The sequence below is a fragment of the Malania oleifera genome, chromosome 4 (genome assembly GCF_029873635.1).
Source record: "Malania oleifera isolate guangnan ecotype guangnan chromosome 4, ASM2987363v1, whole genome shotgun sequence".
Lineage (NCBI taxonomy): Eukaryota > Viridiplantae > Streptophyta > Magnoliopsida > Santalales > Ximeniaceae > Malania > Malania oleifera.
The window spans coordinates 64,195,815-64,208,949 of record NC_080420.1 but is presented as its reverse complement, the minus strand read 5'-3'; the positions used below and the strand labels follow the sequence as shown (position 1 = coordinate 64,208,949).

Sequence of the window (13,135 nt, the reverse complement as noted above, 5' to 3'; positions counted from 1 at the left end):
TCTATCTGTCTTCAATATTTGCACTGAAGAACACAAACTTTTTCAAAATTTTCCTTTGACCTTTAATCAAAAAAATGAGTACACATGACACACATAAATTTTTCGATTGCATACATTGTGTGCATGCGGCTAGGCCCAGTCATTTGCTTATACCATATCTTGTTGAAGCACACCTTTGACCTTGGACCGTGCTATGCCACATGTACTAGGGAGATACACCCAACAGCACAGCATAAACATGGGGTGAATTGAACATAACGCAAACTAGTCATATTACCTTCCGAAGAAGTTCATACTGAGTTTTTTTTTCTCCATTTAAAGAATCATCAGATGCTTCATCCAACACTTTTTCTTTAGGTGACATTCCCAATGCACCTCTATTCTCATCATTAAGAGACTCTGCCTCATTACCATGATCATCCTGATCATTCTTCAACCTTTTACCATTTTTATTATGATGATGGTGATGATGACTATGACCCCGCATATTAGTTCCTCCAGATACATCTTCAACATATCTCACAACCTTCTCCACAATTAGAAATAGTACAATTCCAGCTGCAACAATCAATACATCACAATATTAATTCAATTTTTAAAGGAAAAAAAAAAAAACCAACAAAACCACTAATTGAAAAGTGCAGAGAGTAGGTTAATCTTCCCATATCTTGGGGGAGATGACAAGCAAGATGCATAATGCGGGATAAAAAATGAAAGGCTACAACTAGAACATCAAAGTCAAACACATCCAATCTCTTTTACTTGTATATCACCACAAAAATGGAGGATACAAGTACAGCCAAACAGCCAGATGCATGAATTACAGGAATCAAATTGGAATTTTATTGGAAGTTGCAATTTATTTTTAATTAGATTTACTAAGGCATTTTTATTTCAGTTTTTTTATTTAGGAAAATCTTGTCTAGGATTTTTGACTGAACCCCAAGGTTATTAGTCACGGAACATTTGTTTCATGGGCCGAGGATTCACAAGGCTTGACATGTCTAAATTGTATTGGACCACAATGGCTAGGAGAACTATCCTTTCTTATGTTAGGTCTTCCATCAATAAGGAAGAATAAGGACATGAGTGATATTTCTTTTCCTTCTTTTTAAATATTTTTTATACCTAAAAGATGCCTAAGTTTTAGCTAGTTAGTGGGAAGGAACCAGCTAGCCCTCTTACACGGGTTAAGGAACCCCCTAGCTTGACCACCAAACATGGACTATAAAGAGCTTAGCCAAGCCTAGTGTCATGGATTGATCACTTACACCTTGTGAAGGAATGTGCCACACTAGTTGTTGCACACACTCTCAACTAGTCAGACAAAAGTTTACCACAAATACACCACATAAATGTGTTCGCCAGAATGCAGCAAAAAGTGAGCATGAAGTAAACAAAGAAGACATACAGTGAAACAAAGCAATGTAACTCATCTCATTACACCTTCATAGGAATGTATGTTTAGTGAGGGAGGGAAGTTAGTTAAACACAATTACAATAGCAAGTGAGTAATAAAATGAATAGTTGATTAACACCAACCTTTCCTAAAGAGCTCTATGCAAATCTCACTCTAGCATATGTAACATAGGTGAACATAATAGGCAAGCTTGGCTCATGACATTCTCTTCTACTTATGTAGTTGTTGAACTTTGTCCACAAAGGCACAAAACTTATCCAATTCTACCGGTGACTCCCAGCTGATTCTTCATCTCTGAGGCTCTCCTGTTTCACCTTGAACTCTTGTCTCTTTGTTTGCTAGGATCTCTACAAATTCTCTTTGGTTAGCTTGCTTGGACTTTAGTGGTGCTCTAGTTTGACTGGAGCATCACTCAATGTCAACACAGAATAGGCACACTGGTGCACTTCCATTCAACCTGAAGGATTAAACTTGCAAGAGAACCTCCCAACTTTGGCCAAGATGGGGACTGTTTTGGAAAGTAGTCTCTCATCCCAACCTTGTAATAATCTGATTTGTTCTAGATGGAGCTTAACAAGCACCAGCTCTCCTATGTTGAAGTGCATCAGTCTTCTCCTTTGATCCGCCCATTTCTTCATCCACTTGATGGCTTTTCTTCAGGTAGTATTAGGCAATCTCTGCATAATGTCTTCAATCTTTGATGAAGGTGTACACTCTCAAACTCTTTCCTCTTTTATACACTATGTGAGGTAACAACGATTATTGACTGTAACAAGCTTAAGGAGAATCATATTGGTGGCTGAACTCTTTTGAGCATTAATTTAGATTTAGCCGATATCAAGTAGTGGCATCAAATTCTTGTGGTTGGCATTGATGAAATGATTCAAGTACTCCTCTGGCCATCAATCTGCGTCTGTGAGCGATAGCTTGAGAAGATGTCCAGCTACAAGCCAAGAATTTTGAAACCTCTAACCAAAAATTTCTATTGAATTATGAGTTTCAATAACTAATAATATGTTAGGAAACACACAAATACTTCACGATGTGTTTGAAAACAATTGCATTGTCTCTTCTGCTAAGCCATATTGTAGTGCCAATACCAAAGTGTCCTACTTTGAAAAAAATTTTATAAGCACAAGTATAGACCTCATTTCCGCCACTTTGGTAGGTTGCTTATGAATTCAAGTGAGAGACATTTTCCCTTAATATAGTTGGCAGTGGACAGGTCTCCAACATCGCTACAATCTTCTTTCACTTAACCTTGTCTTGTTGGCAAGTGAGACAAGTTCAAGTATTCTCAACCACCTCGACTCATTTCCGCCACTTTGGTAGGTTGCTTATGAATTCAAGTGAGAGACATTTTCCCTTAATATAGTTGGCAGTGGACAGGTCTCCAACATCGCTACAATCTTCTTTCACTTAACCTTGTCTTGTTGGCAAGTGAGACAAGTTCAAGTATTCTCAACCACCTCGACTCATGTGTGGCCGATAGCACACTTGCTTCAACAATGCAAAAGTCTAGAGCCATCCAAGGTGGCCTGCCAACATGGGGTACCATGACACTCCCACAACAAGGTCCCCTTGAGGTCACCAACTCAAGCAGCAAAGAGTCGATTTCATATGTCCTCAATAAACCATCCTATGTCCAGAACTGGTTAGCATTGCCCTTTTCCACCAATTTAATGACTGTCAACACTAGACTCAAATGGCCCATTTTGATTGTCAACATATTTGGTGACCAAAATAAAACCATGAAAAGAAGAACAAAACCATTGATTCCCTCACCATTTTTGTTTAAAAAACGGGTCGCCACTTCATTTTAGTTTCGAAAAGGTAAAACAAAGGAAAATATTTTAAAAGAGATTTAAGTCTGGGCGCACTATCGTGAATAGGGAAGGTAGACCTTTAAGCCTTCTTAGAATAAGGTTCAAAAGCCTAGCACCCTAAAACACCCATTCTAGGAATGGTAACCATACTTACCTTATGTGAGTGTCTATATCTCCCATTTTGAAGTTCATTTTCTAAGGAGAAATATTGAAAAATAGGGAAAAAACCAGGTTGCAGCAGTTGTTGGTTGACCACCTACTGCAACTTTCTCTCTCTTTTTTTTTTTTTTTTTTTTTGTTGTAAAAAAAATTGTTGACCCGTAACCCCTCTTGGAAAGGCTTTCGTAGAATTCTTACAGAGGACTTAACCCCATGGAAACTCTACCACTTTATGCCTTTTCAAAAGCCATAAACATTCACACAACATTAAAAAAGTAAAATGTAGAGAACAGAGGAAAAGAAGTCATGTTTTTCAAAGTTATGGCTAAATCTACAAATGTAGGTTGCCTACATATTCTCCATGAAGGAATAAAGCCACCTATAGTTTATCGAAACATTTTCAAAAATAAGTTTTAGAAAAAATTTTGATGAAATTTTGAAAACCACTTGAAATCACTTGAAACCACTTCTTGTTTGAATTGAAAAACCTTTCATTTTGATTGGAACTTTTTTTCCAATGAATAATTTGTAAAACAGAGATTTAAAATCAAGTTTAAGTTAAGAAAACTCATTTTTCCACCCTCAAGCTAGTTCATTGGTGACTACTTTGAAAAATGATGTTTACTTGTTTGAAAATGAAGAAAATGTGGTTTTTTGGTGGGAGAACCACAAACCTACCTTGAAATCTTGTTTTTTGAAATCATGAAGGTTCCAAAGAACATACAAAAGCGACTTCATGGGTGTTAACTCCATATTTTTTGTTAAGAAATTTGTAAATGTTTCAAGAGAACGTCTTAGAATCTTTTTGAAAATGAAATTTTGGTTTTTTTATGGTAAAGTCATGAAAACCTTTGGAATTTCAGCAATCAGACTCAATCAACACATCTAAAGAGTGTTTAGACTCAAAAACAACATGAAATCCTGAAGAAAATCCAAGAAAATGGCCAAAGAATATAGCCTTAAAAAATTTTTGGTCAACCACGACAACCACCTGCAGAGGCCGATTGACCGTCTTTTATAGCCTAAGGACTATTTTTTTTTTATACAGAAGGGGGCAGTCTACCGTGCCTGCAGACCAATTGGCCGTCTGTCTGCCAATTTGAGAAGAAAAAAGGCAATTTTCAATTTTTTTTGTCAAAATCATTTCACGAAATCTTAAATACTAACACATTCTAACATCCCTAACACACATGATCTACTTAGGGAAATGTTAAAAACAAGCATGAAATAAACTTTAATACCACATTCATGCAAACATGCTTCACATGCAAAATACAAACTAAAACTTGAAAATAAATGAAACAGAAGGGTTAGGAGACTAACCCTATATCACAGAAAACATTGTAGACCAAGTGGAGGGTACACTAATGATTGCACACTCCCCGAAGAAGAAATGAATAAGAATGAGAGAAAAGGGATTCTCTTCAATCTAAATTCAAAGTACCCCTTTTTCTAACCCTCTAAGAATGCACAAACACTTAATATTCCTCTCCTTACCCCCACTTGGATGTGCCCCAAACTTTCTCCCAAAGGATCTATTTATAGACCTTTCATGGGATGGAGGCAATTACCATTGGAATTTAAATTTCAAAAATTCAAATTCAAGCTATCAACCATAAACCACCAATTGTCCAAGTCGTTGCCTAACATGTGGCAGCTCTTAGGACATTTGGCATGCCAAGATACTTCGCAAATCAAATGGAAACAACTCAATTTTTTAAATTTTCAATGGGCCAGTCGATTGCCTGAAGAGATTGGTTGACCGCTATCAGGTGCATCTAATTGAAGAAGGGAAAAGGGGCTAGTCGACTACCAAATTGTGTAGTCTTTTCCTTTGTAGTTTTTGCATAATTTTTCATATGCTCAACTTGGTCTCTTTGTTTTATTGGATAAAAAATTACTACGACAATGATGTCTTGTGTGATTCATTCTTTGATAAAGTTCTATTTAGCGTGCTTCCGCATTGTTGTAGTAACCTTACTTGTCGCCAGGTGCGCTACCATTTAAAGGGCCACAAGATCTATGTTCCTACTCATTGCATTCACGACTTGATTTATTCACCCCACCTTGTGCTCAAAGAAGAAATCAAATTCCATAGGGAATTCTTGCCAAAAAGCCTCCTTAGGAGGTAACTTAGGTCGAGTAATGAAGGGGCTAATTGCCATTCGTCTTCATTGTGAAATTTGACCCAAACAAGTAATGCTGCCATACTTGAAGGCAATGGATCAGCACTAACATTTCCTTCTCTTGAGTTATGTACTTCCATTCAGATTCACTAAGCGCATGGCTCTCATACATAATGAGATGACCCTCTTGTAACAAGACGCCTTTGGGTGCATAGTATGCATACTTCGAATAGGCTTCATGATATCTAAAAGAGCAAGTAACAAATCTTTTACCATGGCCACCTTCAAGTTGTCAAAGGCTCCCTAACACTCTAGCGTCCAATCCCACCCGTGACTTCTTCAACAATTTTATTAACAAGAAGATCCTCCTTGAGTACCCTTCAACAAAATTTGTAATAGTAACTAATGAGACCAATAAAGGACCGCAATTCTTCTACAACCATTGGGATTTTCTAGTCTTAGAAAACCCTCATCTTCTCCAAGTCCATCCTCATTCAATCATGTGGCCAAGGAACATGATATGCTTTTGTGCATAGGAGCATTTCTCCTTCTTCACATGGCTATTCTCCTTTAGCCTAACAAGCACCTTCCATAGATGCTCTTCCAAGAGTTGTATACAACAATGTCGTTGGATATACCACTATCAAGGTAATCATGAAACAATTTATTCATTAGCAAGCACAAGTTGCTAATGCAATAGTCAACCAAAAGTGCATACCAAGAAATCAAAAGCCTTGCACTACATCACTTAAGTAGTCTTTAGTTGATCACCATCTGCTACTCCCACTAGATAGTAGCCTGATTGCATGTCAAGTTTGGTGAAGTAATAGGCATGATTGAGCTGATCAAACAAATCAATAATTACAACAGTTTTCGCACCCAATAACTTTCATAAGTGCACGATAATCCACACAGCCTCACGCTCCCATCATGTTTCTTTTGAAGCAACAATAATGCTTTGGGAGGTATTTTAGAGGGTCCTATGTAGCTTGTTTCCAACAAGTCATCAAGTTGGTTTTGAAGCTTGGTTAGCTAGGGTGGCACCATCTATAATGGCCCTTTAGCAAGAGATTTCACCCCAAGAAACAACTCAATCTCATGCTTAATACCTTGTCATAAAGGCATGTTGTTTAATAAATTATCCATCATCGCAACTTGGAACTCCTCCAACACATCATAGATGGCAATAGGCACCAACTATCGTCCTATGTCTTCATACACCACCAAAGAGACAATATTTGTTGGTTCAACCTCAAACCCTTCTTTGGTTTCATCCTAGAAAGGAACTTCTTGTCATTGCCTTTCTTCTCCATAGATTGAACCATGCAAATGTGATCACCCATTAAGCAAATGGATCCAATGAAAGGCATATGAACCACCTTAGTCTCTTATGAACCCAATCTAAAGTATCACTTAAAAATCATCCATCCATGAATGAAATTTGCACGTCCCTCTTGCAAACCAAGCTTCACAAGCACATGTTTATACTGCTTCCATGCGTTATGGGTATTAATCAAGCTTCAAGTTGAACCTCTGCACTTTTCCTTGCGTGTAATGTTGTGGTTAGCCCTAATGTCAATCATAGCACTTGTACTCTTCCCATTGATCTCCAAATCCACAAACATCAAGCCCTTAGCTTAAGAAACCTTTGGTTCGTTTGCCTACCTCTGCAATGCATTAAGTAATCAGATTACACCCATCCTCAAGGTTTCCTCGTCCTCTTATCCTTGTGACTTATCAATAGTGGAAGCATGCAAAGCATTGAATAATGACTTATGAGGACAATCGGCAACTCAATGAGGCCTCAACATAACAAACACACAATCTTGCTCTTATCACATAATATACTAAGACATGACACAAGCACAGATCCTTTAAAGATGTTCCCTGGTATCAACTCCTCCACTTTTGGATTTGCCCTTCTTGGAAGTCTTTTCTTTGTTTCCACCTAACTAACCACTCTCCTTAGGCATGGAAGGAATTTCTCCAATGTAAGCAATCAAGTGTTACATGGTTTTCTATGTGGTAGCAAGTCTTGAACTTTTGTCTTTTTGTCAATGAAGTACATCCCTTGCCCATAGTTTCAAACCTTAAATTAAAATAGTCTATCCTCAAATATGTCACAAAAATCCAATATCAAAATACAGAGCTACTTCTCTTCACATATTCTCTAACTCTTCTTGTGTGCAAGAGATCTCATTAGTAGTGCCAAGCATTGTACTCAACATTCTCAGGAAAGAATTGGGCCTTAAGCTCTCTTCTCAAGTCTTCCCAAGTCGGCCTTCTAAATTTCATTGTACTTGGTCTACCACCACATCTCAATGTTCCCAGTCCCCACACAAGTACTTTATCACCATGGATAATTTTTCTTCCTCAAATTCAGCCCTAAACACACATAAGTATTGCTCCATCTCAAAAAGACAGTTCTCCAACTTCTAAGCATCATGGGGGAACCATTGAATGCTCATTGTTCAATACTCTCACCCTACGATATTCCACACCTATAGAATTGGTTTTTCCACAACATGAGCAAAAACTTTAAGTTTCACAAGCTCCCCCATCTGATATTGAAAAGATTCTACAATACCACAAAAATCATATGCCAACTCAACTGAATCCTATCGCCTTTGAGACTTTCAAGACAACAACGCATTCCGCAAGTTAGGCCATCACTAAAACCACCTCATTGACATTCTTGACTTGTGAGTCTAGCGCATCAAGTCTCTATGTATTAGTGTGCAATATGGTTCTCCCATTGATGCTTCACATGACGAACATGCAATTTGAAAGCAATTGAATCAGGGTGATCAACTAAGCCTATCCTTATGCCCTAAGCATTGACTTGTGAGGACAATTAGTAACTCTATAAGGGTTTCAACATAAGAAGCACGCAATCTACCCTTACCACCAAATGTGTTTGGAAAACCAAGACTAGGATTCTTCTTTCAAAGTTAAGCATTGGTGCTGGCTCCCCCACTTTTGGGTTTGCGCTTTTAAAAGATTTTCGAGCCACTCTCTTTAGGTATACTTATGAGGGAACCCCCCCCCCCCCCTCTGCAGTCAATTAAGTGCTCTACGGTAGACCGTGTAGTACACAATTGCTGAGCTCTTTGTTGAAGTTCAGCCCATGCCTATGGTTTCAATCCTTTGACGAGTTAGAATAGCTTGTCTTTCTCTGACATGCCCCAATTATCCAACATCAAAGGAAAGAATTCTTTCACATATTCTCTTAATAGACCCATATGCTTGAGAAGTTGCAAGTCGCAATGAGCATTATACTCTACATTGTTAGGAAAGAATTGGCTCCTAAGCATTTTGAATCTTATCGTACTCAATATGCCACCATAGCTTAGAATCTCCTAAAGTACAAAATGCAATCATGGATCTCTTCCAAGCATAGTAACTAAAAGTGCGTCTGTATGAGGCACAGAAAGGCGATGGGGCTAGTGCCTCAATAGGCTTGAGGAGTGGTGACCTATATGAAGCACAAGTAGGCACAGTGAGGCATCTGTAGGCACAAGGTGCAATAAGTCGCATCTTGACAAATCTGACATTTACCCTTATTTTATTTTTATGTTTTATGGAAAGATTTGGCTCTCGTATTTTTTACTTCGAGCCCTGCCATCTTCGAGCCTTCCAACCAACAAGAGAGCCTTCGCCAGAGCCTCTGAACAAGTGAGTGGCTTCGAACCAGAAAATGTCTTCATCTTCGTGAGTTGTCTACACCAAAGCCTTTGACTTCGTAAGCCAAAGCCTTTGCTTCGTTTTTGTGAGCCAAAGCATTCACTTCGTCTTCCTGAGTTGAACAAGCGAGTGGTTTCGAACTAGAAAACACCTTCAACTTCGTGAGTTGTCTATGCCAAAGCCTTTTACTTCGTGAGCCAAAGCCTTTGCTTCGTTTTCGTGAGCCAAAGCATTCACTTCGTCTTCGTGAGTTGTCAAGCTTCTCGAAGTAAGTCATTTGCTTCGTTTTCGTGAGCCAAAGCATTCACTTCGTCTTTGTGAGTTGCCTTCTTCTTCTAGCTCTTGGTCAATTAAATGCAAGTTAATATATACATTTTTTACTAAATTTAATAGTTGTTTTGTTTGGGAATATAGTATACATTTAGTTGCTACTATTGGACTGTGAAGATATTTCAGGTTACCTATGCACTTCTTTTGCATATAGGATAATAGGGCTTAAATCTTAAATGGATTCTGAAAGCTCTCAATTTGCAAAGAAAGATCCTACTTGGTAGTATGCACATTTAGAAGATAAAAAAAAAAATAGAAATAATTTGACTTGCAATTTTTTTGGTAAAGCATAACGAGAGGAATATTTCGAGAAAAACAACATATTGTTGGAGGATTTTGAAATGTTAAAAAGAATGCTCTAAGTGCCTTGCTCATGTTTTTGAGGAGATTAGAGAGTATTTCTTGAAGAAAGATACAAAAAAGGAAAATGAGTTATTGCCGGACTTTAATGACATAGATTGTTATGGTGAAGATGAAGAGGATGAAGTTTAGGAAATTAACCCTTGTGGCAAGAGAGTGTTTAGTAGTGAAGTTGAAGTTCATACCAATCGACCTTGAAGAAACAAAACAAAAGCGGCCTATAGACTTGTTTTTTACTCCTAATCCAAAGAAAGTGGTTCAAGCTAGGAAAGAAGGGAAGATGAAGAAAACATCAATTAATGAGGCATGCAAGAAGGAATTAAGTTAAAAGGCAATGGAAAATTTTTCTAGGTGGGTGTAGGACATTGGAATACTATTTAACGTGGTACGTTTGGAGAGCTTTGCAGTGGTACTTGAGTCGATTGGGCAATATCCTAAAATAACACTTAGCTATCATAAAGTGAAAGCTCCTTTCCTAAAGAAGGAAGTTAGTCAAATGAAAGAGTTGATGAAGGTCCATAGGGGGGAATGGGCAAAATATGGATGCTCGATTATGTGGGGATTCAGTTACTAATAAGGACATAATAAACTTCTTAGTGAACTCTCCAAAGGATCAGTGTTCATCAAGTCTATTGATACTTATGATATTGTCAATAATGCAAATAAAATGTACAAATTACTTTTGAGATGGTGGAGGAAATTGGAGAATCAAATGTGATTCAAGTGGTGACTGATAACGCCTCAAACTATGTTGCAGCAGGTAAGAACTTACTCCTAGAACTACATTCTATAATGTACATATTTTTAATTTTAATATTTTAATGGCTTCTCTCCTTGATTTTTGAATAAGGAGATTGTTTAAAGCAAAGAGGTCACATTCATATTGGGCACCATGTGCTGCCCATTGCCATGATTTGATATTGGAGGATATTGGGAAGATGCCTACAATTCATATAACTTTGAAAAGGGCAATATTTTTGAATGGTTATATTTATAACAGTGTTGGTGTTGTAAACTTGATAAGGTAATTCACATAAGGCAATCCATCCTTCTAAAGGACATTGATGACAGTAATGAGTGGATGATTAGTGGGATGGATGGCGATTTCGATGAGGACAATGAACTTGTGTTTGTAGATGATCTTTTGACATAGGGTGTTATTGCCAAAGCAGTTGAAGTAAATGGCCCCCTGCATCGCACTAGATCAAGAATAAGTATGAATGTGTCATCATCTTCTAAAGGAAAAGCTTCATCTAGAAATGCTAGGTGTCGAGACTACAATTTTGCAACTTGTAGACGAGAATGAGATCCAAGTTGGTAGCGCAAAGGAAACAAAAGTGAAAGAAGATGTTGGGGAAGAAAATTATAATGATGAAGAGGAAGATGATGATATCTTCACAGAATTAGATGATGATGATTGAGGAGAATTTTTAGATTTTAGACTTTGAATCTTTTATTGTACTCTTTTCTTTTGATATTGAGCTATGTTGACGCTTTTGGACCTTGGGCTTCGCAATTTCATTTCCTTTGCAATTTGAAGCTTGAAATCTTGCATGCTTAACTGCCTATGGTGAACTAATTCTTGTTATGCTTGGAACTTGGTACTTGATAGTCATAATTTCTATGCATTTATTGATTGGTATTGAATATTTTTTGGCATTTTAAATTCTAATATTACTGCTAATGTGTTCATAGATCAATTACCCATTTATTATTATGTGTTAGAGTTTTGTTAGTAATAAGTGAGTTAGTAAGGGTATTATGGTCATTCCTCGTGTACTTGGGATTTGGTACTTCCTCCTCCTAATAAGTATGTGGTTGGTTGTCACTGGGTGTACAATGTGAAAGTCAATCCTAATGGTTCTGTGCCTTGTCTGAAGGCCCACCTTGTTGTTAAGGCGCATACTCAGGTGTATGGTTTGGATTATTTAGACACATTCTCCTCAATTTCTAAACTTGCCTCAGTACATTTGTTCATTTCTTTAGCCACCACTTGTCATTGGCCTCTACATCAATTATATGTGAAGAATGTTTTCCTACATGGTGATCTTCATGAGGAGGTATATATGGAGCAACCCCCTAGGTTTGTTCTCGGGGGGAGTCAAGCTTAGTATGTGGGCTCAAGAAGTCATTGTATGAATTAAAACAATCTCCAAGAGCATGGTTTGGCTGTTTTAGTGTTATATTACTTCAGTTTGGCCTTCATCGATGTGTAGTAGATCACTCTATATTTTATTGTCACTCCACCAGGTAGTATTTTGCTTATTGTATGTGTGGATAACATTGTGATCACTAGTGATGATAATTGTGGCATCTAAGACCAAAAGCTTTTTCTACAGAGTAAGTTTCAGACCAAAGACTTGGGACCATTGAAGTACTTCTTGGGTATAGAAGTATCGAGATCTCGTGCGGAAATTGTCTTGTCACAAAGGAATTATGTTCTTTATCTTTAGATGAGACGGGGTCGTTGGGAACCAAACTTGTTGATGCACCCATGGATCCCAATAGTAAGTTAAAGCTAGATATGGGTTATTTGTTGCCTAACCCAGGTCGGCACTGGAGACATCTTGGAAAGTTGAATTATCTCGGAGTCACTCAACCAAATATATCCTTCACAATAAGTGTTGTGAGTCACTTTCTTGATTCCCCAAGAACAAGTCACTAGGATGTAGTAATTCGCATTTTGAGATATCTCAAAGGTGTACCAGGGAGAGGTCTCTAATATCAAGATCGGGGTCACGCTCATATTCAGGGATGTACAGATGTAGATTGGACTGAATCACCTTCTGATTGAAGATCCACAACCGGGTATTGTATCTTTGTCAGTGATAATTTGGTGTCTTGGAAAAGTAAGAAACAAACTGTTGTTGCCAAGTCGAGTGCTAAATCAGAGTATAGGGCTATGCCACACACGACATGTGAACTTGTTTGGCCGAAGAACATGTTGAAAGAACTAGGTTTTCCACATTCTCAGCCTATGGAGTTTATGTGTGATAATCGAGTTGCTATCCATATTGCCTCCAACCCTGTGTTCCATGAACGAACAAAGCACATTAAAGTTGATTTTCATCTTATTCGAGAGAAACTTGTACATAAGATCATTACAACCATTTATGTGAAGTTTGAGTTTTAGCTTGCTAATTAGCTCACCAAAGCCTTGGGAGGTGCTCATGTGAAATTCATTTGTAACAAGTTAGGAGCATATGATATGTATGCTCCAGCTTGAGGGG

The 13,135-nt window shown here is 37.8% G+C and overlaps 1 protein-coding gene across 2 annotated transcripts in view; it reads right to left on the bottom strand.

The window, feature by feature from the left end:
* LOC131154013 (IAA-alanine resistance protein 1) overlaps positions 1 to 13,135 on the bottom strand; it is a 43,034-nt gene that overhangs the window by 9,792 nt on the left and 20,107 nt on the right. For both annotated transcript variants that reach the window (XM_058106464.1, XM_058106465.1), the window contains exon 6: positions 278 to 558. In XM_058106464.1, the coding sequence (XP_057962447.1) occupies positions 278 to 558 (281 nt within the window). The remainder of the gene's footprint in view (positions 1 to 277; positions 559 to 13,135) is intronic.